The sequence below is a fragment of the Amphibalanus amphitrite genome, unplaced genomic scaffold (genome assembly GCF_019059575.1).
Source record: "Amphibalanus amphitrite isolate SeventyFive unplaced genomic scaffold, NRLGWU_Aamphi_draft 000106F_arrow, whole genome shotgun sequence".
NCBI lineage: Eukaryota > Metazoa > Arthropoda > Thecostraca > Balanomorpha > Balanidae > Amphibalanus > Amphibalanus amphitrite.
The window spans coordinates 418,921-444,578 of record NW_024881601.1 but is presented as its reverse complement, the minus strand read 5'-3'; the positions used below and the strand labels follow the sequence as shown (position 1 = coordinate 444,578).

Genomic DNA, 25,658 nt, shown 5'->3' with positions numbered 1-25,658 from the left:
CATAAGCCTTTGATCTACATGGAGTAGATGGCCTATAGTGAGAAGTATCAATACCGTGCCAATGACGTAATGTTTATTCCCGTGGAGGTGCACCGCTGCTCTGTGACCCAGTGCTGTGCACGCGCCGTGCACACGGACCGTAATCAGACGTGTAAACCGGCGACTGATGATGCCGCGTCGTCCCGTCCCCACGAGGCCTGCACAGGGTCGCCTCCTGTCCCCGCTGATATTTGTCAGGGACGGGATCGGCGCTGTAGTATTGGCAGACGACTGCTTTTGACGAGGACACTTGTGTTGATTTCGCCGGCAATAACAGAAACGGGGTGCGGTGCAGTACTAATGAGAATATCACAGATTCATTGCTAAGGCGGGGAACGTCATACTTTTGCAGCGAAACTGGTTATGCGACGCCAGCAGAATATAAAACAATTGACTGCTGCCAGTCACATCCTAATTCATGCCATTATTTTTGCCGAATGGACCGTTGTATCATTTACGAACACCAGCCACGCTCGGCATGCGGCCCGCTCCCAGTCATCCGTTTTGGACGACTGTGCAGAGTCAGCGGCAGCCGTTCCCCGTCTCCGTCATCACCGTCCGTCCACCCACGGGCTATTGTTTCACCGTGTCCGCGCGTGCTGCGCGCTGTCCCGGCGCTCCCGTCCCGCTGGGCCGCGCCTGTCGCGGTCGTCCGCCGCCGGGCAGCCGCCCACACAGGGCTCCGGCGCAGCTGCACCAACACTCATACACTCATGGCGCGGCATAAATTACATAGATCTGCTGACCACAATTGCCGCCGCCTGCAGGTCTGCAAACGAGACTCGGAACTGACGGCGAGCAGAGGCCACACGCCACGTGCGGCCGCGGAAACGGGACGTTTGTGCAACATATGATAGACTGGGGAGACGGTCCCCTAACAGGGCCTTGCCTATAACAGGGCTGATTCGCAGCAGTGGAAGTGGAGGAGAGATGCAGCTTGGGGTGGCATTTATCAAATATCGGAATCGCCAATGCGCTAAAGTAATTTTGAACAAAAGAATGTAGGTATTTAACGAATGTAGGCGTTTAACTGTAGGCATTGGTCTCTTTTCGGTCTTAGTTTTGCTTTTTAAGGTCTAATTTTAGCTTTTATATGAGGCAACAAATGGAAACGGCACACGTTTTTCCCGTGTTCTCTGTTAGCAACCTGAAAGGCTGGCGTCACAACTAAAAGTGATGAAACACTGCCTATATTGCATCATATGAGTCATCTACATAAAATACAAGAGCCAGTAAGCACTGAACAGCATACCGTCAGGAGAGAATTTCATCATGAAATGCCGTCATAAACGCTCGCGTGTGGTTCGTTTGGGGGTATAAACTTCAGCCGAGGCCATGGAACAAATATATTGTGTTAATTTAATGGCATCATTAAACGTTTTGAGCCTAAAGAACGCGGTAAATCTTGCGTTTTACCAAACATCTGCGTTCCGACCACCACGGTGTCCGCTGTGTGGTCGTTAGCTGCCCGGTTGTGGCTGGTTACCGCCGTTTACGGTCTGTTTGGACGGCCATTTGACCCCTCCGAGGTCGTCCTCTGACCGTCTCCCCTCTCCGTACCGTCTGTCCAGGAGGTGGTGGAATTCCATCGAGAGGCGATGGAAGCTCGGGGCACTGTCGGTCGCGGCCTATTGTCCGGTGTCGGTGGGACTGGGAGACTCTGACGCCCGAACACGACATAATCCTGTAAGGTGTTCCGCAACGCTCTTTCCTAGCGTATCCGATTACTCGAGATCCTCTTTCGCGGACGACGACGAGGCTAAGAGACCAACCACACGGCTAACACATCTCACAGACATGATGGCTCCACATCCGAGGAATCACTGCGACATCTCTCTCGCCGAATGCAAATGGCCCATTCAGCCGGAGCCGACCTCCCCACGGCGCATCACGCGCGGCGCGGGGACACGGTACCTCTCCGCTGACAGCCGGCACGTCGTTTGTAGCGCGACACGCTGATCCGGTAACCGATGCGTGGATTGTGCTGTTCGTCACGGCCGGGGCGGTGCGCCCGTGCTGGAGGCTCACAGGGCGCCCCCTCACCGTTTTCGGGGCTGAGCTGGACGGATCAGACAGCGGAGACATGTCGGCGGCATTTTTCGGAAGGAGTGGTCGGGTGACGCGCCTGTCTAAGACGAATCTATCGGATGGACTTTTGCCGGAGGCCCTCAGATGAAAGCAGCTGCAAAAGTGAAAAGGTTTATGTAGATCCGGTAGGTCTCGACTTTTCGTCGTCGAAAGACGGTTTCGAATAATTAGCAAGATTGATGTTTTTCTCAAATATCCGCTATCAGCTGATAGGTGACAAAGACTACAGCGGCTCTCGTCAGTAACCTTAGGAGCAAAAAATATCTTGAAAGGAATCAAATTAAATGACTGCACTATTTATAGCTCCAACTCCTGGATGATGGGTTCAATGCGTGCACCAGCACAAAACATTTTGATCGAACGCCGCCGGCGCGGGCGGAGACGGCAGCGCCGGATGACGGCGGGCGGCACGGGGCGGGGGCGGCGGCGGCTGTCCGACAGATCAGGGCGGGGTCCGGTGCGAGCTGCCCGGCCCGCGGGCCTTCTCACCTGCCTCCGACCTCGCCCAGGGGTCAGACCGAGGGTCAGACGGGCCGCTGACAGCCACACCAGATGGGACCAGATGGATGACACCACTCACGCCGTCGGCGGCCGAACGGAGCCCCGATACGTAAAGTACCGCCTGGTGGAAGGCCGGCTGGGTGGACCGGTCCCTCCCCTTGTCGATGATGGGATTAGATCCAGACTTCGATCAAACGATATTTACTGGATGGTTATTAACACCTAGTTTATACGCAACGCCGGACCGGGCGCGTGGGCAGTGACTTCCAATTCTGGAAACAGCTTATTGCCGGTATCAGATATGCTTATCAATTTCCCTGAAACCGTTAACGATTCAACGATTTATCGATTGCAATGCAAAGCGTGTAGTCATTCCTTTTAAGCATTCAAATTTAACCGAGCAATCAGCTCTTGATATACCCAGCGATATGTTCAAAATACCGCATTAACCTACCCAATAAGCAAATTGGGCTGACCAAAGCAATATAAAAATTTGCAATGTGAAAATGCAATAAAAAAGCAATATAAATTATCCTTTTATCAATATAAAAACACAAGAAACATTACAACATCTAAAAGATATCCTCGATTCAAGCAAACATGTATTATTTCACATAGTGGAATTTGGCCTTTTATAGAGCACGAAGTGAAATTCCCTCAAAATGAAAAGTGCAATAACCCACGCAGCCTGAATAAAATGGCGCAGAAATTGACGCCTGATGGCATCCGACAAGGCTCAACCAATACATCCGAAATTCACTCACCAAGGAACCCCCGAGGGCAAAGTTATTAGTCGCTCTTGGACGGTTATGAAATCTTAAATTGCTGGAGACACGTCATTATCCCGTTATGAAATCGTGTGAGTGCGGCCTTCCCATGCCTTCCTTCAGTAGCGCCTGCCCTAGCCGTAATGGGAACACCTTCAACTAGTGGTGAGAAACGGCGTCCCGTCCTCCAAACCATCCTCCCCTCCCCTCTGCACCGCCGGTCCCGCCAAACTCAACGCCATCGGTGCCGCGTCTCTCAATCCATCACAGGGCCTCCTCTAAGGATTTTTCACTGGGTGGGCAATTTTTTTTTTCGCCGCTCCATTGCCTGAGGGCGGATCCAGCCACTTGTTTTGGGGTTCAACCAATTTCAAAACCTGTGCCGGGGAGGGGGGTGAGGCGAAATAAGCTGTGCCATTATCCCGGCAGGCGGTGGGCCTCCCGGCCACCTTCCGCGCGGTGGGTGGGGGGGGGCATTTTTTTGCCCCCCCCCGTATCTCCGAAACTAATGGACGGATCCGGAGAATTCAAACAGCGTTCGATAGCCCTGTCAAGTTTGTTGAGTGAAAACAAATTTCATTGACCTCGAGGTCACCGATGACGTCACAGGTCAGGTCAAAGATAAAATGTTTCACCGTTCACGGGGCTTCTAGGGAAAGCGCTATAACACCGAGTAAAACGCATTTTGTCGATAATCAGCGATAAGGCGTCAATTGTCTAGTACATATGTTGCTATTAGAGGTCACTGGTCATACCAGGTCAGGGCACAGGTCAGGTCACCAAAGGTCACCAAGGGTCACCACATGAACCCAACTTTACTAAGGTTGTGCGATGCATGTTTTATGGCCAGTTTTTCATTTGTAACTCAATGGTCTTGGCTATAAGACCATCAGGTACGGTTTAGGTCACTTTCTGGTGGAGGTCAGGTCAAGGTCAGGTCAAAAAAGGTCAAATTTCAAAGTTGATATTTTTGCATAAGATGGGTAATGATTCGATGCAGCTCGTCACGGGGAGTATAATGGTGGTCTTTGTTTTGCGCTACGAGGTCTAGAATTGCTAAAAATTGAGTTTGCAAATTTGACGCCATCAATTTTGAACAGTTTTTTTTTTCGCTATAACTTAGCTAAAAAAAGAGGTATTGATCTCAAATTTGCTATGTAGATAGAAGGCGGTAGGGACTATCAGATATATTCTGGTTTTTTCGAAATTCAAAAAACTTTTGGATTTTTCGGCTATTATATTAAAAAAAAAAAATATTTTTGGGGGTCAAAATCCAAAAAAAATTCGAAAGAACGAAATAGCAGTTTTGTAGCCCTCTTAATTTCACACCTTTTATGTCGGAACATTTTTCTGTATCTCTAAAGCTGTAGGCCTGACAGCTCTTCCCGCGAAACCTTTTTTTGGGTCGAAAATGGCAAAAATGGCGTCACTCTGACGTCATTAGCGGCCAACCTATCATAGCCTTTGGAAAAATTTTTGGTCACCATGTGCGCTAGCTACTCCCGGGAGGGTACTGAAAGTTTGGTGACGATCGGCGCAGCGGTTCTCGAGATATATCGAAAAAACTAAGGGGGGGAGGCAAAAAATGCCCCCCCCCCCCCCACTGCCTGGAGGGTGATTGGAAACAAGATGATAGTTTGCAAAGATAACGTTTGTCGTGTGTTTTATTTTTATCCCTCGCCGGCACAGGCCGCTTTGCGTCCTTCGACGGCGCAAGGGGGGGGGGTCGAACCCAAGCGCAAGGGGGGGGGGTGTTTGGCCCCTAATTGAGCTAGAGCCTCGCGGAAAAAAAACATCGTGTAGGTCATCACGAGACAAACCCAACGGTACCCAGTTTTAAGGTCATAGTTCAAATGGTGACCTCTGAGGTGAGGTCAGGTCGTCAATGAACCAAAAGTCGAGAAAATCGGGATCTGTTAGAACGTCGTAGTGTGGCTGTTATGGTTTTTTTCGGGTTGCTGATCACGAATATCATGTTATTTGTGATGACAGATGATATCTTCATGCATTTAGGCCAGGTCGGGTCAGGTCAGGTCAGGTCAACCAGTAGGGGTCCTGCCGGGTATTCGTAGTACGTGTCAAAAGCCTCTGACAGCTTCGTAACATATTATGAAGGCACTAAAACTACTTCGTAAATGCTCAAATGGTTGCCTAATTCGAATTCAGCTAAAAAAAACTAGCCTAGAAACATATAAAACTCGAAAAAGTGAACCGAGGTCATCAAAGGTCAATAACCTGACCTGACCTTCAGGTGACCTTGACATCCAACCTAATGCATGAGACCAACATCATATCACATGTTTGAAAGCCTGAAACCACGAAAAGACTGCAAACGCTCGGCTAATGCGAGCCGAAGTAGGCCGAATTGCGATTCCGGCTAAACCTGGTCTCGAAAAGTAACTCACAGGTCAAAGGTCATTTGGGTCAGGGTCATGAAATTTTCAGGGTAGGTGTACAATTGATTAACTCGAAGGTACTGCAAGTTTCGTCGCTATCGGCCGCTTTCTACGCGATTTATTTGCGAAAAAAAGAAACTTAGGGGTTTGCAATGCATCACCCCGCCCCCTGTGACGGCTAGGGTTATAGTTAGCGATGCTCGTGACGTCTATTTGTTCCAGATTACATGTACATTGTACATGCCTATTCACTCACGAGACAATTACTTTTTTACAAATACCGATTAAAACCCAATGCCGTGAGAGGGATGCTACCTGGGCTTATAGATGCAACAGCGAGTTAGAGCTCCTAATTTACAAGCCTCACCGGTCGGGCCTTTATTTTTACATTTGCTTCTGGGTGGGCAAATCGACGCCACTGGGTGGGCAATTGTGGTGACTGGGTGGGCATTTGCCCACCCAGTGGGTATGTTAGAGGAGGCCCTGATCCATCATCGTATCGACACTCAACATAAACATCAGGAGCGGCCCACGCTGGCATTACGCCGTTGGAAGCGGCTGCGTTTGGACATTGACGCCGCAGGAGCCGAGGGTTATCTTGGACATGAGTCAACCACCCCGTAATATGAAATCAAATGGTGTCTTACTTCATCTAGGAGATCAGAGATGCTCAGGCTACTCCTCACATTGTGTCAATTGCATACAGTACAATTGTGTATCTATATGTAAAGACTGACCACATTTTTTCAAATTAATCACTTGTGTGAGCCAAAAGTAGTCACAAGCGTCCTTACTAATCCCTACGGTCGCCAATGCTTTTGGACTGTTTACTGATCCTTGTCGTCGTGTTATGCTGAAGTGAGTCGTTGAATTATTGGTTTGTCTGGGGAGGACATCTGGGTCTCGTCCAGTGGTTTGAGCTGGTTATATGGAGCTCTCTAGTGTTTTGTATTTGCTATGAAGCTCTGTGTAACGTCCACATGCTTGTTCGGGCTGTATAACCAAATATATATGATTCATACAGATGACATTTCAAGATCACTCGTGAGTTTACACTAGCCAGGATAAATGTATACCTATTGCGGAATGTGAGATACGAGCTAACTTTCAGGCTCTGTAGCTTTCAATTAGAGAATCAAAATGCATTTTAGATTTAACGCAACAAATGTTATGGCTCTGCTACACTTAAGTTTGTTTGAAACAATAGCTCTAGCCCAAGTGTGCAATAAATTTTCGCTTCCCGCTGTGGTCCGATCTGTGACGTCTGACGGTCTGACCGGGGCAGGTGTCGGTCAGCCGCTCGGCAGACCTGCAGACAGTGATTAGTGGTTGATTGGCCGGCCGGACACCCCTACTGACCGCTGCCGAGTGTAATTACTCAGCCGATCGCCGCAGCGCCGGTCATCAGCCGCCAGTTAGGGGGCCGGCAATCAATCTCGGCCACCATTCAGCGCGGAGGAGTCAGATAACATCCACATTCATACTCAGATAGTGGGCCGGAGACCGGAGCCGGACACAATTGGCCGAATTGAGGCGACGTTTCGCTAACTAGAGACAGCCTCCAGTGGTCGGTGGAATGAGCTAATATTCCAGTTAGTGTCGCCAGTTTGACCTTCGACCACACGACTGGTGCCTCACTCAGAGGCCGCCGGTGGCGCCGTCGATTGTTTTCGCTCGGGGACGTCAGTCGACTCCGAGCCGTTGGCCCGTGTCTGTTCTGGTTTATTTACGGCTCGGGGTGCAGTCCCCGGTCGGAGGGGAGGGGCGGTCAGACGGCGCCCCTGTATACATGACGCCCGTCAGAGCGGCGTGCAGTGCAGCCCCTGACCCCTCCTCATTGCACTGCTCTGGCTACGGCGGGGGTGGGTCGGCGGGGTGGGGCACTTACTTACTCACTCACGGCACACAGCGCTGTGCGATACAACGCAGCGTGGAACGGAATGCGGAATGTTGAGGAAATAACTCGGACGTCAATCAGAAACGGAATTTTGATTATACGGCACAGCACAAGGTAAAATGAAACATTAGACACGGAACGGTGTGGAACGACAGCGGAGAACAAAATAAAGCGATAATATCGGATCATATCGCTGCAATATGAAACGAAGCGGAACAAACGGAATGGTACGGAACGCAACAGACAGGAACGGTACGACACGGTTAGGAACGACCCAGTCGTTCATCCTGCAATAAAGTCCGCGCCTATCTCCAGAAGACTCGGATAGTGAATACAACGCAGTAAAACATTGACGCCTACCTTTTAGCAATGATGGGAAGATTTTCGAGCTACGACTGTGCCAAAATCGCCTAATGTCACTGCCAGCCTGGAGAAGACGATTTTAACGCTCGGCTCCATTCTAAAGGCACAAGAAAACACTCGCCGGCCCGGCCCGCAGTCGGCGCCAATCTTCCTAATGGCGGGGGCGTGTGCCGCGTGCCGTAGATGGGACGGTGATGGGTGTTCCGTCAGGTCGGACTGGCGACACGACGGCACGCTGGGTCGCCGGAGACATTCCGTCGAAATAAACTCAGCCGTGCCCCTGCCGACATTGCCGCGTCCCCCCTCTCCTGGCGTAGTCTGTTGCAATGTTGCCGTATCCTGCCCACAAACGTGCCCCTTTTCTACCGCATTCTTTTAGTCATACCCTTCCAGACTCCAGTTCAACCCTCTCGCTCTCCTGCTATAACCTCCTAATGGAGACGCCCTCCCATCAGCCATGCCCTCCCACTCCCCCTGCGCTGATCGTGGCTCCCCGGCAGCGCTAGTAACTATGTGGGCCAGCCCGGGGGAGCCGCCACCCGCCGGATACTGCCGTCATATGTCATCATCTGCGCGGCACTGGGCAGCATTGCACCAGTTCTGCGGGCCGCGGCGGCGGAGGACCACCCACAGCAGCACGCGGAGGGCCTCCTGGGTGGCCGAGCAGAAGGCCCTGCGGCGCTACCGCCCGCCGCCTCATCCCCTGCACACCAGCCGCCGGGGGCCGTCAGTTGCCGTGCTACCCAATGACTCCCACGGGTCAGATCACTATGGAATACCCTACGCAATAAAACCGTTCGGGCTTCTGTCGTCTATAAAAACCGGGAGCGATGGGCTACAGCCATTGAGCGCCGAACACCTGGTCGGTAGTAAATGTCCGACCGAATAGAGTCATCCCGGCGGATGGTCGCAACTCTGTCACAGCATAACATTACCGGGGACGCTTGCGGTGGAGAGTTTGCGACCTTTACAGGAGGGCACCAGGACAGGATAAAAGGGAGGTCGCGGTACGACTATGAGAAGAGCCATAGACGCGACCGAGGAAAGAGGAAGAAGTCATGTTTTGAAGAGCTATAACTGAAAGGTCCTTAGCGGCTTAGCTTCAGCGTGATGTGCCGAGATTTCGCAATGTGCAATAAGTTTTTTTTTTGACGATGCAAAGATGTAAAAAAAAAAGAGTAACACTACGCTTATAAAATGATGCAACGGCACTCATTATTTGTTATAACAAAATTCCTGCTTTGAAATTTTATCATCTATCCGCAAGTTTCGTACGTGCAGTAGTTGTCATTGGTATTTTAGAAACCGAATATCTCCTGACGCATTGGAACGATTTATAACACATGTTTCACGTAATGACAGTTGACATTGGAAAGATTCTTTCTCCAATCGTTTATCAATGAGACAAATTCGTGGCCGTGTCGCCAACTGGTCGCGAGTCGAACCAATCAGCTTCAAATCCATGTCGACATCGACGGGGCAGCTGTTCCAGTGGTTATATAGAAGCGGTAGAAGCGTGACATCGATTCTACCGTCGCCGCCAATAACAATCGCATATACTTTGGCGCGACGTTCGACTTGGGTGACGTCAGACATCGACGGAATGAGGTTCCAATGCTGCAAGTCAAACAGCAGCCGATCTGGTCGGGTCAGGGCTCCGCGCCATCTGTGCACGTTGCATACGGCACTAAGCGATTCCAGGCCACTTCCAGCGGTATGTAGTCCGAATGTTTAGCCGACGAGTTTTTGCGTGCACAATACGAGATCTTTGAATGAATGAAGTTATCGGTTTCAGTCTGACTGTCGGTGAATTTGACAGCAGAATGCGGGCGGTACGAGATGTCTGAATGTCGAACTAATCGACCGTCATGGGAATCCAGCGGCGAGTTGCACAATGCAAATAGCGTGATAATGTGCAGAGGGCCTTCCATACGGCTTTGTAGAGGCTAGCGAATTAATGGCGCTGGTATGCAAAAATCAAAATAATAAATTGGTGTCATCCCACATTTTTAGAAAAGCAGATCACAGGCAGTTTCTTTTTTATCCAATTTTGCTATAAAATATTGTGTTTTGTTGGTAATGTATAGCTCTTCTTGTGTTGGATGACTGCAATGCGAAAAATGTTTCACGTTTATGAATTTGTTTCGCGAACATATCGATGAAGCGTAGGGGTAGGTATAAGTGAAACCTCGTGTACACACCATCATCAAAATGATTGCAGTATGCATTACAGCGGATGAGCTGCCATCACGTTTCACCTGTGAGGTCTCGCGGTCATCGTGTCCTTGCCCTGCTCCGTAATAAGCGTTACCGCAAAACTCACGACGATGCATCTCAGACGTGACATGAGCTTTACCGCATTCGACTAGGGTCTTGCCGCATATTCGATGCGGAGATTTAGCAGCGTGGGAACAATATCGGACGTTAAATTTTTAATGTGTCAAACAAAGTACCTACGATCAGCTATTCCATTGACGACGTCGCAGGGCAATGTGGTGAGCATTCTTGGCGCGAAACTGTGAATAAAATAACGGTTTTGCGAGGGATAAGCATAGGAGGTAGACTATACAAACCCTCAGTGAACGATGCAAATAAACCACTGGAAAATCTGAGCCACCGAGTCTAACTCAAGGCCCTAAACAACATATCTTCACATCTACACATCATCCACTGGGCCTCAGCAGCCATGGCCGAGCTTCGGCTTCTCGCTGCACCAGAGGCGGCGGTCGAATGGAGAGGTCGTCACGGCGATTCAGTCGGGCATCTTTGGACAGCCGTCCCGTCATTACCGCACCCCTCCCCGTCCCACCCGGCCCGGGCCGGCGGCGCACAGTGGCCCCCGTGTCTGACCGTAATGAGACTATTCAGTCGCGGTCCGGCGGCGCCGCTGGCGGTGCCCGGCTGGACAGCAGGTGCGGCATGCGGGAGCTGATATCAGACGGGCGTGTTCATACACGAGAGGGAGAGGGAAGGAGAAGAAGAGGGAGAAGGAGAGAGAGAGAGAGAGAGAGAGAGAGAGGGAGAGAGAGAGAGAGAGAGAGAGAGAGAGAGAGAGAGAGAGAGAGAGAGAGAGAGAGAGAGAGAGAGAGAGAGAGAGAGAGAGAGAGAGAATGGAGAGAAGAGTTGGGAGTGGGGAGGGAGACAGGAGAGAGAGAGAGAGACGGGATAATAGTTAGCCCAATTACGCTATAACATTCGCCACTTGACGACGGATTGGATTGATCGAAACTAGCGCCTGATAAAACACGAACTCAAACTATCTTTATTTGGCCGCTGTGTGTGCTTATAAAAAACTTTTTTACCAGTCCTTCCCGTAGACCAGCCGATTCACCATGACTCCGTTACAGACCAGCCATTGACCCATACGAGTCCCTTTCCAACCATACGAGTCCTTTTCACATAACCATACGTTCCAACAAACATCACGCGGAGAATCGAGTCACTAGTGGCTATCCAGAAACTAACCTACGTGCCGCTACCTTCCAATCCAATAAACGGTGAAGCAACAAATGTCATTGATATTTCCGACGAATGGTGACATGACAATTGACATTCATGTGACATTCAAGTCGAGATGGCCCAGACGACATGCCCAGACGAGATGTCGCCTGAAATGGTCCAAATACCGCGGCTCTCTACCAAATGTCTTAAGTCCTTCCACACATGGTTCGCTCTGTATAGTGTGTAAACATCGAACTTCTTTCCCTATTCAAAGACGGAGATTTTTCCTCTTTTCCCCATATCTTCTTTATTCTCCGTGGTGTATCTATTTGTAGCATTGCTGGGAGTACGAAGAGCAAAGAAGTGATTGTGGATAATGTGACACGGTACTGGCCTCTTCAGGATCCAACATCTAACCTGGACTTGTAGACCTGGTGGCGAGGACATAGATACCTCGGCGAAGGCATGTTCTGTTGGCTGTCAGCTGATGCGACACTACCGTGATACTATGATACCACTGCTGCCGCCGCTGCCGCTGCCTGCTGCTGCTGCTTCCGCTTCTGCTGCTGCTGCCGCCGCCGACGCCGCAGCCGCCACCGCTGCTGCTGCTGCTGCTGCTGCTGCCGCTGCTGCTAATTATGCCATACTTGCTGTTGCTGTTGTTCCCGCTGCTGTTGCAGTTATCGCTATTCTTGCTGCTGCTGGTACTGCTGTTCTTGTTGCTGCTGGTGCCGCACCTCCCCGTTTACATTCGCCCACACTCTGTTGCTGAAGCAGCCGCGCAGCAGTGTTCTCCTGTAAGCGGCCCGTAGTTTCCCGTTCAGCAGCCCGTAAGCCCACCCCTCGAATGTGAACCCCAGCAGACGCAGCAGGTGCAAAAAGCCGTAGAGTTTCGGCACGGCTTGCCAGTGAGTGGCCAGCCGCAGTATCGGACTCACGATATCCATCGCCACGGTAAGAAGAAACACCAGCACGACCCGCTTGAAGACGCGGTAGTTGCGGAGGAAGTTGCGACTCTCCTGCAGCTGAGCGACGTCGTTCTGCAGCTCGTGCACCCGCCGGGAGAGCTGGCGGTTGGTGCGGTACCCCACCCAGAAAGTGTACGAGAAGAGGGCGATGGTAGCCAGTGAGAAGGACACCAGCTCCATCTCGACGATCACGGCGAACACTACGGAGTAGTGGGTCTCCCAGCGGCAGCCGGGGTAGACGGCCGTGCCGTTCCCGCGTCCATGCACGCTATCTGCGACAGTCACCAGTCCCAGAGCTCCGGTCAGCGACGACAGGGCGAACTGGGCGGCCCAGGTGGCCCAGGTGGCCGCCACCAGCCAGCAGCGCGCGCGGGCCATCAGCGACAGGTGCTGCAGCGGCCGCGAGATCGCTACAAACTGGTCCACGGCCATACACAGCTGGGCAGTCTTGGAGGCCACCCCGAACCCTATACCGGTGTACTGCAGGGTCCGGCACAGAGCTACCGTATCCAGCTGCAGCAGGTCGTAGGCGCCGACCAGGGACAGGTTGACACCCATAAAGAGGCAGATGAAGGACATGTTGCCGGCCAGGACGGCCACCGGCTCTTCCCAGTGACGACGGTCGCTGAGGATGGTGAACAGCGGAAGGGAGTAGTTTACGGTAAGCAGAAGCCCCACCAGGGTCTTCAACCACGCGTACCACATCACGGGACGGCAGGCAGGCTATCTCCGGGAAGGGGGATACTAAGTCACGGCACGGGAGACAGACTATCTCCGGGAATGGGAACGCCACGCCACGACACAGCAGTGAAGCATCTCCAAACGTCGTTTAAACGTCACGGCACTGCACAAACAGGCTATCGCCGGTACGACGTTATCCTATCACGACACAGTCATGTGCCTATACACAAAACGGTGGATTTCTATGCCGCGAAACCACATTGTGGCTATCTCCAGAATGGCGGTACCTCACCACCACGGCACAGCAGTGTGGCTTTCTCCGGAACTACTGTACCACGGCACAGCAGTGTGGCTTTCTCCGGAACCAATGTACCACGGCACAGCAGTGTGGCTATCGCAGAGGCAGCGGCGCGTCTGTATCACGGCACGTCTTCGCCCGATATTTAATGCTGATGTGCAGCAGTAACCATGGTTTCGACGCAACACAACACCAGCCGTGTCACCAGAGCGCAGATTGACTTACAACACTGACTGGCTGAGATCTGGACTCCAGCTTGATGGACACAGGACAGAAATATGTGGAGAGAAGTAAGGTGGCCAGGGAATTTCATCGACGGACACCAACAATTTATGGCCAATCCATCTAACAATTGTGAAATGTTTGGCGCCAGTAAGGGCTTTAAGCCCGAACTGCTGACTTCACTTTTCGGTATGAAAGAGTAGGTACATACGTGCCTATTGCTTGTGGCGAAATAATGCCGACTGTACCTGGCGCTAACGTCCGAAACCAATTACATTTTCTTTTACATTTTTCTTATGATCTAGATTACCGGACGCAGATTCTGAGATTGGATGACGCACGAACCTATCACGTCTCCCGTACCGATTCACAGCATAATACCTTTGGCAGCGTATGGGACAGGTGCACTTATGACGGCTGTGTTTGCGAGAAATGATCTTGCCAATGACAAGTCCAGAAAATATCTGTCGAGTTAGGTGCTCATAGATTTTAGGTGCTCAAGGTGGAGGTTGATACATTACCGAGTGTCCCGGTTAAAAAGTTGGGAGGGGCTCAGTCCCCCCCCCCCCCCCGCTCCCCATCTTTCACGGCTATGGTTTGTTTACACCAGACCCACACCGCCGACCAAGCCTCTGTGACGTCACCGATCGGGTGGGCCTCTGATGTGTTTCCTCGACCGTCGACCCGTCTGCACGCGCAGACGACTGAGCTGACAGGCGAGGGCTGAGCTCGGGGAGCTGAGCCGATGGTAGGCTGGTAGCTGAGCTAGGACGGCAGCCGCCGCCGCGCCGGCCGGATTTGACAGCAGCGGCGGCTTTACGCCAGAGCTGACCATTTGAGCGGCCGTCTGAGCTCGGACCACCGGCGCCGGACCGGTAACTGTGATGGATGGCACTAATCAGCCAGACACCCGCGGCGCCGCCGACCGCCGGCTCCAAAACAAATCGGCGCGGCCGCCCGCCGCCGCCCGGCGCTCTTTTGTCTCTGTGGAAACAGCGTGGTCCGGCAGATCCTGTAGCTATACCTGAGGGCCCCGTAGGTCTTGTAACCAAAAGCCTGAGGCGGGACGGTGTCGCCGGTTTCGTAAACTGGCCTCGGGAGGGTGTGGCCTCCGTCGCCGCCGTGCTGCTCTCCGAAGCCACGCGTGAGTGAGCTATGTGTGGGTCGGGACCGCGCCGTGCGTCGTGTAGGCCGAAAACAGTGGGCCGCGGGTTTGCGGAGCCGGGAGCTCCTCTCGCACGCCGCAGGCTGGACCGATTCCAAAGCACGCAGCTGCAGAGAGCCGCAGGTGGTGTTCAAATGTAACTGACTCCGTTTATGAGTCACCGTGCTTTTATAAAAGTTATGAGCTATTACAAACAACATTCAAGTAGCCATAAAACAACATTTTGTCCGCAAAAGCTCGTTCATGTATATTTATAAAAAGGTATGCACGCGTTGCCCCTGAATGCACGGCAACTCCGGACGAAATGCGGAAAGCACATCATAAATTGAAAGTTAGAAGTTTCAGTAGGTCCAAGTAGTTCCAACGAACCATTTAATAGCCGGGCAGCCGTCTAATGCCTCCGCAAAACCCCATTTACCAATTAAGCGCCGGCGCCAAGGGGCCATACAGACGATGTCGGAGTCGTCCGACTTCATCTGTATATTTTCACGTCAGCACCGGCTGCAATAAGACGCGCCGGTTAGCGCAAGCTGCATACACAAGCGCACAAATACACTCATCAAGCGGCCATAAAAACCCCGTCCCGTCGCTCTGACTAATCCCCCAGCGTCGCCCGAGCGTGCTACCGAGCGCTGTGAGACCCTGTTTTCGGGCACATGGATTCATGAGTGGCGCCCGGTGCCGAGACAGACATGGGTGGTGCCCTCAGCTCTGAGCGATGCCACGTGCCACGTGTCCAGGTCACGTTACTTCACCGGGAACTGGTCGAGTTACAGTGGGGTCGGCTGCGTCCTGAACCAAAGCAAATCATTCACTTGAGGACTTCCGAGAATTTTTGACAAGAACAAGGACAAGACTTAGAGACGTTGGCTGATCTTTTGTAGTTTCATAAGTGTGTTGAGAAGAAAAGACAATAGTTATTCGGTTGTTACGAGAGTGGGCAGAAATAGCTTGGATGGTCAGGCAGGCAAACCAAGATTAGGATTCCCATACTCGGAGGGGCAAAGTGACAGAGATGCTGATTGCTGGCCGGTGCCTGTTATATGTAGTCGCAGGGAGCCCGGGGCAAATTGATTAGCCACTCTGTGAAAGTGCGAGGCCCATGCTGGCATCGTAATAATACCTGTCATGTCAGAATCGACTTTTTCATTTGATTGTTCACTTCGTAAGACACACAAAACACCCCAATGTCCGTATCTAGCTATCGCCGCTCGCAAGAAGCCCACGAACATTTATTGATTAAAGCCAGCGCATAGCGTGCGATGTGTAAAAAGCCTGAACCTTACAACCCTACGAACTAGGTTGATGTGTTTGGCGTAAAAGGAATTGACTACAAAGACCGGTGCTTCTTTCTATTCAAAGGCGAACAAAAACTGGTCACGCTGTTATGTGTGTACCGAAACGGTCATGTCAGTGATGTACTTCTGGCAAAAACGCCAATTTCTCAGAATAACAGGAATCCACATAACTATTTATATTTCAGAGCCCCAATGCATTGTAACATCATGCACTCAAATAAATACAGTTTAATTTGCTACATATACCTCACGCTCCTCTCTTTTAATACGGTGAGCCATTTTATACCCTAATTACAAAACCAAACTACAGAAGCATATCACCTGAGCCGGCCGTACCCGGCTGGAATCTGTCCTGCGCGGGACTGGAATGAATTGGACTTATGTACTTGTCCCCCGGAGAAGTCAGTCCCGTCCGGGGCCGAACTTACTAGCACTTTCTGTCCTCGGAGCTGTCTCGACCAGGGGCTGGACTGACTGTCCCCAAAGGAGTCGGTCCCGCCCAGGGCTAGACTTCTGGCCCCGAAGGAGTCAGTCCCATCCGGGGCCGGTCAACTGACCTGCCGAGTTGATCCTGTTGACGTCGATATCGACACTTGCTCGGCGCAGCATGCTGACCACGGCGTCGGCGTCGTTTTCTTTAACGCTCTCGTCGAAGACCACCTCGTCGGGGAAACGCACACGCCGCCGACCGGGGTTCTGGCGCGCGAACAGACTCGCTCTTCGGCTCATGGTGGCCGGTTGGGGAGGGCGGTCGGATCAGGTCAGGTCAGGACAGGTCAGGTCAGGATAGGCTTGAGTTTAGGCCAGAGCAGATGCCAGTTAGGCCAGGCTGTCTACTGATACTTGGTTAGGGTAATTCATGAGCTAGTTCAGCTGATGCCATGCTAGGATAGCTGAGAAAAGGATGCAGTATTTGAACAGCTCAAGCTACGCTGTACACAACAGGCTGGCAAGCGGCACGGCTGATAGTCAAGAAACTGAACTGGCCTGAGAAGGAAGGACTAGCCTGATATTGGTCTGAATACTGGTACTGTTACGGTTTGTGATGCTACAATCAGGATTGACGCAGGCGACTCGTTCTGATCATATGTCGTCCGTGGCGGCGGGTGCCTGCAATAAAAAAGAGCTCGATCAGACAGGAATTCAAGTAGCAGTGCAGTCAGCACAGTTAAAAGTCGCGGTCACACCGATTGCATCACATGTCCCACACTTCCATCGATGTTCGCCTATCAAATTTGATCGAATTTGATCAGTATCATGAACAATGGACATCTATAGCGCTGGAAGGAATGCAAGGGGTCCTAAGGAGAGGTGCCAATAAACCAACAGGAGCCAAGTGTATACTTGCAAAGCTGCTGGAGCCTAAGTATGTAGTAATAAACAAAATACGCTTGTCAAGAGTCAGCAGCGAGTCTGTGTTTTTATTTCGGAGCTGTTATGAGTCACGAATGCATGTCTTCAGTGAGTGTTGCAGAGCTCCCAGGAGTACAAATCTATGTCGCAGGCCATTGCAATAAATCAATACCGCCAGAGTTGCCAGTGACCCAGAGGTGTGTCGTCAGTGAAGCTGTATACCCTCAGCTCGGTCACCGCACCGCGGGTCCCCATGGGGACCGATGGATGATACCCGATACCCACCGCCGTGGATGGACGTACCGCCGAGTACGGCGGTCCATGTTAGGCCGTTTATGGTCTGTTCACTCAGTGTTCAGCAATCAAACCTGAAACCGCTGTCCTCAGATGGATTCCAGAAAACGTGACGCCAGCCATACATCTTTATAAGTGACGTGAAGCCATCATACTTGACATGTGCAAAAGCAAGACCATGGAGGGAACTTTACACTTATATGTACAGGAACAGGGTGCGCCGGTGATTCGCCGAGCAGCTTGTATAGGACGGCGACCCTCACATCCATGTCACTCCAGTCACGGCCCAAAGGAAGCCACACAGACATATTCTGATGATAAGGACAATCAGGGGCTTCCTCGCGCGGCAACTGAATCGATAGCCACGTCTTTGGCTTATATAAAAATAAGTGTCTCCCGTGACATTCCCTATGGAGTAGGTATTTATAAGGCGTAACAAATTTAGTGCTCGAAATAGTGCAATTAGCGGCAACATACATTAGCAAGAAAACCATTATTTAAAAATATTCTAGATAGGTAGTTATATTTACATACAGGTCAGTACATTTGATTTAGAAGGTTAGGTAAAAATATAGTTTTGATTAAGATAAAAATTACGATCAGAAAAAATGTCTTAATCGAATTATATGGCATTGATACTTGCATCGGTGGTAGGGCACTCGCAATAAACACGAACGCTAACTCACAATGATCTATTAGTAAGCAGATGTGACCACTGACCTCTCACTACTGCCTGCCGCTCGCCCGTGAGCAGATGTGGCCGGTTATCGGCTCGTCCGTAGGCAGATGTGACCGGTCACCACTGGCTGAGCTGATGTGACCTGTCACTTCTGACTGCCGCTCGTCCGTGGTGGTGACGTCAGGAGGTGTGTCCAACAGTTTGAGGGCGTGACGGGTCCATTGGCCGCGCGCCGCATTTGGCTGATATACGAGTGGGTGGCGAGTGCTTCAGATGCGATAAGCAGGTCGTAAACCCGAACACATGCGCCGTTTGATCTTCGATCACTGCGCTGGTAAAATATTCATCAGTTTCTGTGTAGAGATGGCCTTTTCTGGACAGTGAATCAAAGCCGGCAAGGCGAAGTGTTTTAAGTGAATCTTAGAAGCGATGTCAGTGATTATATTCCAAGCATGAAGCTGCAATTCTATGCGTAACAGGTGATGTGATTGACTACTTACAACCCCAGAAATCGTGTCGCTGTCGGAAGCTCTTCTTGAATTCTACCGCGACTTTATTGTCGCCTGTACAGCGGAGTGTTCGTAAGTCTCTCACGAGTCTGTCACACCCTCGACACACATCGTTGGTGTCCCCGCACCGTACCACACTATTGGTCAATGCGGCGCTTACCTACGTCAGCACCATCAGCAGCTGCCGAACACGGCCCCGGTGACACGACTCCTCCATTTCATGGAGACACATGCATAATGCAGGTGTTCAGCGGCAAATGAGCCGCAGCGGCGGCGGAGCTGCGCCTGCGATACCTGTCCAGAAGATGGATTAATGTGTCGGCGAATTTCTCTACTTGGAGCCGATGCAAACCGCCGCTGTCACAGAGACAAACGATTCATGACTTTCGGTGACTTGAGACAAATTGTTACAGTGCAGTTAAACGCGTGTTACATGATAATACAGGGCACATTTCTGTATCTAGGGGAGGTACTGCTTCAGCAAGATAACTAAGTCACTAGCAGCGGCGAGGACATCCAGCCAGTGCCTGACGCCTGATGTCAGTACTTGATGTCAGGATGTCAGTATAGGTACTGTTTGCAAAAGCAGGCAATAACAACAATTTGTGGTTTTCTAATTTCTAGGTGATAGGTGGACTTTCTTTTCCAAGAATTCAACTTCATTCGGTTGGGCCGATTACTCTTCCTAAATAGAATAAGAAAATAGGGCACAGAAACGACTAGTGATCCCGAACACTGATTATTGCTAGCACGTTTGCAAACTGCTTCGGCTGTTTGCTTGCAATCTGCCAACGAAATCCACGATAATCGCAAGTCGTCTTTGATGACGCAATTTGATAAATTCTCCCGGTCTTTATGATACGCATTACTGCATTGGAAAAGTGGCGCATATTGATAGCCGTCATTGCGCAGCGCACACGGCTGTCGCTGTCTCCATATTCATCTGTCGTTCATACCAACTGTGAAAAATGCCCCGTCCACTGGCAGTCTGACACGGGCGTAAGTCCGGCGCGTCAGACCGCCAATTTGACGGCCCTCTAATCGGCACTCAGGGGATCGCCTGCACCTCCGGCAGCGTGCAATAACACCTGCTTAGCATAGGCCGGCCGGCACCATCATCTCCGCAGGACGGCCACAGGTAAACAGAGGGCTCTTAGTGAGTGTGCCGCCGGTGCTGCTAAAGCGCTGTTCACGCCGGCCGGCTGGCGGTGATCCGTCCGTCACCCTGACGGCACCATCAGGCGTGGCCGAGCATCTGGCGCGGAACGTGCCGCACTCCGTCAGCGCCGACCACAAGCCGGGGGACGAGTATGAGGCACGGAGTCCGGAGGTGACAGAGGATTTACTGTAATATCGAGCGCTCCACAGACCTCGGTTAGGTATGGCTTGCATTGAAGGCCGAACAGCTCGTGTGATATGTTCACAATGTAAAACATTGGCATTGCATGAACCTGTAAGTGTAGGGTAAGGTGCCTAATTAGCGACCCTTTCCTATTTGCGACCTACCTCCCTACAGAAAAACTGGCAGGAGAAAGCGGGGTAAAAACATTGTCAAAAGGTCAGCCACACTTTGGTTATCAAATTAAAATCTTTTCCGGTTGTCGGTGTTTCTGGTGGGACGTTTCAGGTTAGTTTAGATAAAAATGACGAGTTTCTTATCCAAAACATGTGTATTTGGGCCCTCTCTGATGAAAAGCGATGCACATTATAATGATGCACCTTTTTTATTCTGAATTGACAACCCTTTTTCAATTGATTGCCGCTTTCCCATAGGGAATCGCTTAACTGTGCACTGCATGACGGTTAAAAATGTGTCGCAACTCATATTTCCTATTCGCGCCCGACATGGTCGCAAATAGCTCAAGAAGGGAAAGAAAGGGGAAAAGAGAGAAATGAAAATGAGCTTTTTCTGAAGCTCGCAATGTGTGGCAGGGGATGCCAAATGTCGTCACCGACTGCAGGGGTGCCGAATCAAGCGCGGACCTCGAATATCATACGAGATAGCCCGCAAAATTGGGGCTTTCGCCTTCTTTTTGCCTTTGGTGCATCACGTGATCAGTTTTTACTTACGTAAACGTGTTGGATAAACGTTCCTGTTCGAATGATTGAGTGCTTTGCGTATAAGTTACCTTTTTGGGATCATATTTCATCCTTTCAGGCGTCGCATTTTTTTGCCATTTTTAATATGGGAAAACCCATAGACTTATTAGCGACCCTACCCGGTCGCTAATCGGGAAGAGTTCCCTATTAGCGTTTTTTGCAATGGTTTGCCAAAATGCTCACTACAAATAAATTAGTGGATATTGGAGCAGAAAATGACTATATCTTAATAGAAAAATGAACGATCTCTCCGAAAATCAAGCCAGTAATGCAGAGGCACCCATAGAGCGTGAGCAATGACGGTTCAAATTAAGTGGGTCGCTAATTAGGCACCTTACCCTATCTTCATGTATTCTGGAATCACGATTTTCATATGCATATGTTACAGGCAATGTGTGGAATCAGGCATTCTATAGAATGCCTAGGCATTCTATAGAATGCCTGACCCTGACCGACCAGGCATTCTATAGAATTCCTAGGTATTCTATAGAATGCCTGACCCACCAGGGATTCTATAGAATCCCTAGGCATTCTAAAGAATGCCTGATTTTCAGGCATTCTATAGAATGCCTAGGAAATACACGAATCTTTCCAACATATAAGTGTATGTTGTATAAGATTATGAGCACAGACCGACATGTAGCATTATTATTTCTGCCAGGCTACCTTGCGTTCAGCTATTTATGTTCATTCAGTCAAATGTTCATTCAGTCAAATTTTCCGGTCAGGTATTCAATCTGACCTTATTAGGTCAAATTGTATCAGGATTTCATTCTGAGAGTACAGAGTATTTATCTTAACGCTAGAAAGACGATGGTGGTAATGTCAATATCGGAAACGCCTTTGGTAAAAAAAATTACACAGAAAAAATTGACAAATCGTCCATTTTTGGAGGTGTTTGCCTTCTAAGGAATTGATTTAAGGTCAAACTGGAGAAAACGGCTACGAGCCAAAAATGGACAAAAATTGGGATGACCTAAAAATGGCTTAGCTATTTGTTTTAGAAATGGCACCCTTTCGAACATTGCCAAAGAAGAACTGAAGTAAAATTTCATAATTTTGAGTCTTTGACGACCTTTCGAATACCGCATGGCCCAGAAGTCAAGCTGGAAGGGGAGATCGAACAACACCTAATCCGGCTCTTGTTACGGCCGGGCCACCGCCCAGACGTGGAATAATGAACCATTTATTCAGGTTATTCCCTGACATTACGGTGTAGGTTGAGCTGTCCATGTATGCATATTGAGAGTCGTTACACGAAGTGCTTATGACGACATAAAATGTGACCTTTGGTGTATTTTTCACCTTCATTTCAAACATCAGAACAAAGCCATCGTCATTCCCAATCACTTTCGATTCAAGCCTACGGTCCACCCTCCCAGCCAACACTCTTCTAATGCAGCTTCGTATCTGTAGCAGCATAATCCTCCGAGTGTAACCGTTTAAGCGACTGGCTGGCCTGTGACTCTCCCGCGTGCCTTGCGCCGTGGCTCTCCCGTGCCAACGGAATTGGATCAGCTGCTGCTTGCGGCGCACCATTTGGTGGTCGGCATAGCCCAATACCTCCCTCGCTTCCTCTCAGCTCATTGCCCTGAAATGGTGTGAGGTGACGACCGGCCTAGGCCAACAATGAAAATTAGGTAAACAAATAGCATTACTGCCACTGACCCCTAATTTTCGAAGTGTGTTTCGGACAATCAAAATACTTAGGCATTCTATAGAATGCCTGGGAGCTTAAACCAGGCATTCTATAGAATGCCTAAGCAGTCAGGGATTCTATAGAATACCTAGGGATTCTATAGAATGCCTGGTCGGTCAGGCATTCTATAGAATGCCTAGGCATTCTATAGAATGCCTGATTCCACACATTGCCTGTATACACTGAGAGAAATTTTGACTCCCTTTAGGAGAGTTATCGAGAGTTACCAAAAACGACTCCCTAAAACTCCAGGCAGCTACTCCCCTTTACTCTCCCTCATAACTCTCACTGGAACTCTTCATCCACTGAGAAAAAAATTGACTCCATATATGGGTCAAAACTCTTGAAAATGCTCCCCTGAAAACTCCTGAAAACCATCGATAACACCCTTTCCAGCAGAGTTATTGAGTGTGTTCTAGGGTAACTTTGAGCCTTCCTCATTTTGCGAAAGAGTTTTCAAGAGTTCTTAATGGATGACGAAATGACTCCATGTGTGACACCCCATAACTCTGTGACGCAGCTCTCCATTACTCCCGAAAAAACTGTTCCCGAACGTTCCGACAGGAGTAAAAGGGGAGTTACGAAGGGGTTTTAGCATACGTCGCGAGGCTGCCGGTGGCCGCCATCTTTTGCGCGTATAAATAGTATACAGCACGTTGTGCGGGGCGGCGGGCGAGGTGTTAGTGAAGAGCGTGTTGCCTTCGACGGACCTGACCTATACAGTGACGGATAATTGGACCTTTCTTTGGATTTAAAGGTAAGCTTAGCTGTATTTCTCATCATGTTTAATAGTGCAAAGTGTTATAATGCTGTGATGAGAACATATGGTAACCCCATGTTCTTGATGAGCTGGAATGGTCTCAGTAAGGGTAATTGATTTGTTTCGTTCCTGAGTGAGATAAAGATCGGAAACAGCATGCTCTGAGTTTCTAGATATTGGCAAACATCATACATTATTTCCCTCGAATAAATTGGAAAGTAAGGATTACACAAGCTTTACACGTCATGGATCCTTTGTTATTGTCCGATTGTTTTAATATCCATGTCAATGACAATTATCAAATTTGAAGGGCTTTCAAAGCAGAGCCAGAAAATTAAACTATCTTGGCATAAACGCCTTGATTTTCCTAGCCCCTATAACTTGCCCTTTAGACTTTCACTGAAACTTAACTTTATCAAAATTGTAGTGCATAAAAAGTATTATAACTTTGCAATCTCTTGTTTTCATTATTTTGACATTATGTGCCGAAATGCAGTATCAGTGCCAACACGTCAGGTTGCGTGTGTCTCGTCTCGTCCATCTTGTCTCATCTGCCTACCTCTCAGTCTCCTCCCTGATTTCCTCCTTCCATCTTCCCTCGCTTCCTTCCTCACTCCCTCCTTCCCCTCCCCTCTCTCTCCCTTTCTTTCTCCCTCTCTCTCTCCCTCCCTCCCTCCCTCCCTCCCTCCCTCCCTCCCTCCCTCCCTTCCTTCCTTCCTTCCTTCCTTCCTTCCTTCCTTCCTTCCTTCCTTCCTTCCCTCCCACCCTCCCTCCCTCCCTCCCTCCCTCCCTCCCTCCCTCCCTCCTTCCTTCCTTCCTTCCTTCCTTCCTTCCTTCCTTCCTTCCTTCCTTCCTTCCTTCCCTCCCTCCCTCCCTCCCTCCCTCCCTCCCTCCCTCCCTCCCTCCCTCCTTCCTTCCTTCCTTCCTTCCTTCCTTCCTTCCTTCCTTCCTTCCTTCCTTCCTTCCTTCCTTCCTTCCTTCCTTCCTTCCTTCCTTCCTTCCTTCCTTCCTTCCTTCATCCCTCCCCTCCTTCCCTCCCTCCCTCCTTCATTATTTCCCTCCTTCTCTTTTTTCTTTCTAACCCATTTCCTCCCCTCCCACGCAATGTTAAGTGTACGTATAATTTCATGGTTATTAACATTTTGCAGGGGATGAGCTGGAGAGCCTGCAGTGCATCCCGCAAGACACGTCGGAAGCCAACGGAGGCCCGCAAAATATCCATCCCACCATCGTGAAAGGAGAGCCGGACGAAGAAGACGCAGTATTCGTCGAGGCCCAGGAGGTGGTAGCGGCACCACCAGACCAAGCATTCCTGCTGTGGTAGGCCGCCTTTTGGATTTTTTACATCAAAACTCGCGACCGTGTAACATATGAAGTGAGATCCCCGGAGAGCGTGCCGCGGCGGGATGTCGGAAGCGTTTGTCAATTTTTTAAGCCTCCCACCGCCCCGGACTATGAATACACATTTCTTGAAATATATTTTTTTATCTGTGCTTCGGTACACGAGCTTTGGGTGGTTACGCTATTCGTCCAATATTTATTTTCGGGGGGGGGGGGGCTGGAGTGGAGTGATGGGAAGTTTGGGTGAGTTTGATGGGGACTAACTAGAGGTATACCATGAAGCTGTAAACGGAGTTTTGGGGAATAATGGAATGGAGTAATCGGGAGTAATTTTGAGGCAGTAAGAGAGTCATTGAGAGTAATGGAAGGGAGTTTCAGGGAGTACGTTGTTTGTTTTGATAGGGTAAAGGAGAGAAATGAAGAGTTTTCTAAAACGGTAGGGAGAGTTGCAGAGAGTTTCTCGAGGGAAGTTTTGAGGTGTAATGGAGAGTTTTGGAGGGGGTGTAATGAGGAGTATCACCTGGGAGTTTTGGGGTGTCGTTTTGGTGAACTCCCCCTGGGGGTGTCATGCGGAGTCAGGATTTTTCTCAGTGCACTCTCCTCCATTACTCTTCATAACTCTCTCGACCCATCACTACTCCCCTCTACTACTCCCCCTAGAACTCTTCATTACTCCACATTACTCCCCCAACGTAACTCCCGTTAACTCCTCATTACTCTCCCACGGAACTCTCGCGTGAACTCCCCATTACTCTCTCACGGAACTCTCCCGTGAACTCCCCATTACTCCCCCCACGTA

General features: G+C 50.2%; 1 protein-coding gene across 2 annotated transcripts in view; it reads right to left on the bottom strand.

Moving 5' to 3' along the window:
• The window catches only part of LOC122380776 (protein phosphatase 1 regulatory subunit 27-like), a 47,154-nt gene that overhangs the window by 3,405 nt on the left and 18,091 nt on the right, over nucleotides 1-25,658 (bottom strand). Inside the window, exons 2-3 of one of the 2 annotated variants that reach the window (XM_043364219.1) lie at nucleotides 19,120-19,253; nucleotides 16,682-17,234 (exon numbers count right to left, since the gene is read on the bottom strand). In XM_043364219.1, coding sequence (XP_043220154.1) covers nucleotides 16,682-16,853 — 172 coding nt within the window. In that variant the 5' untranslated portion in view covers nucleotides 16,854-17,234; nucleotides 19,120-19,253. The remainder of the gene's footprint in view (nucleotides 1-16,681; nucleotides 17,235-19,119; nucleotides 19,254-25,658) is intronic. The other variant, XM_043364218.1, reaches the window with a different exon arrangement.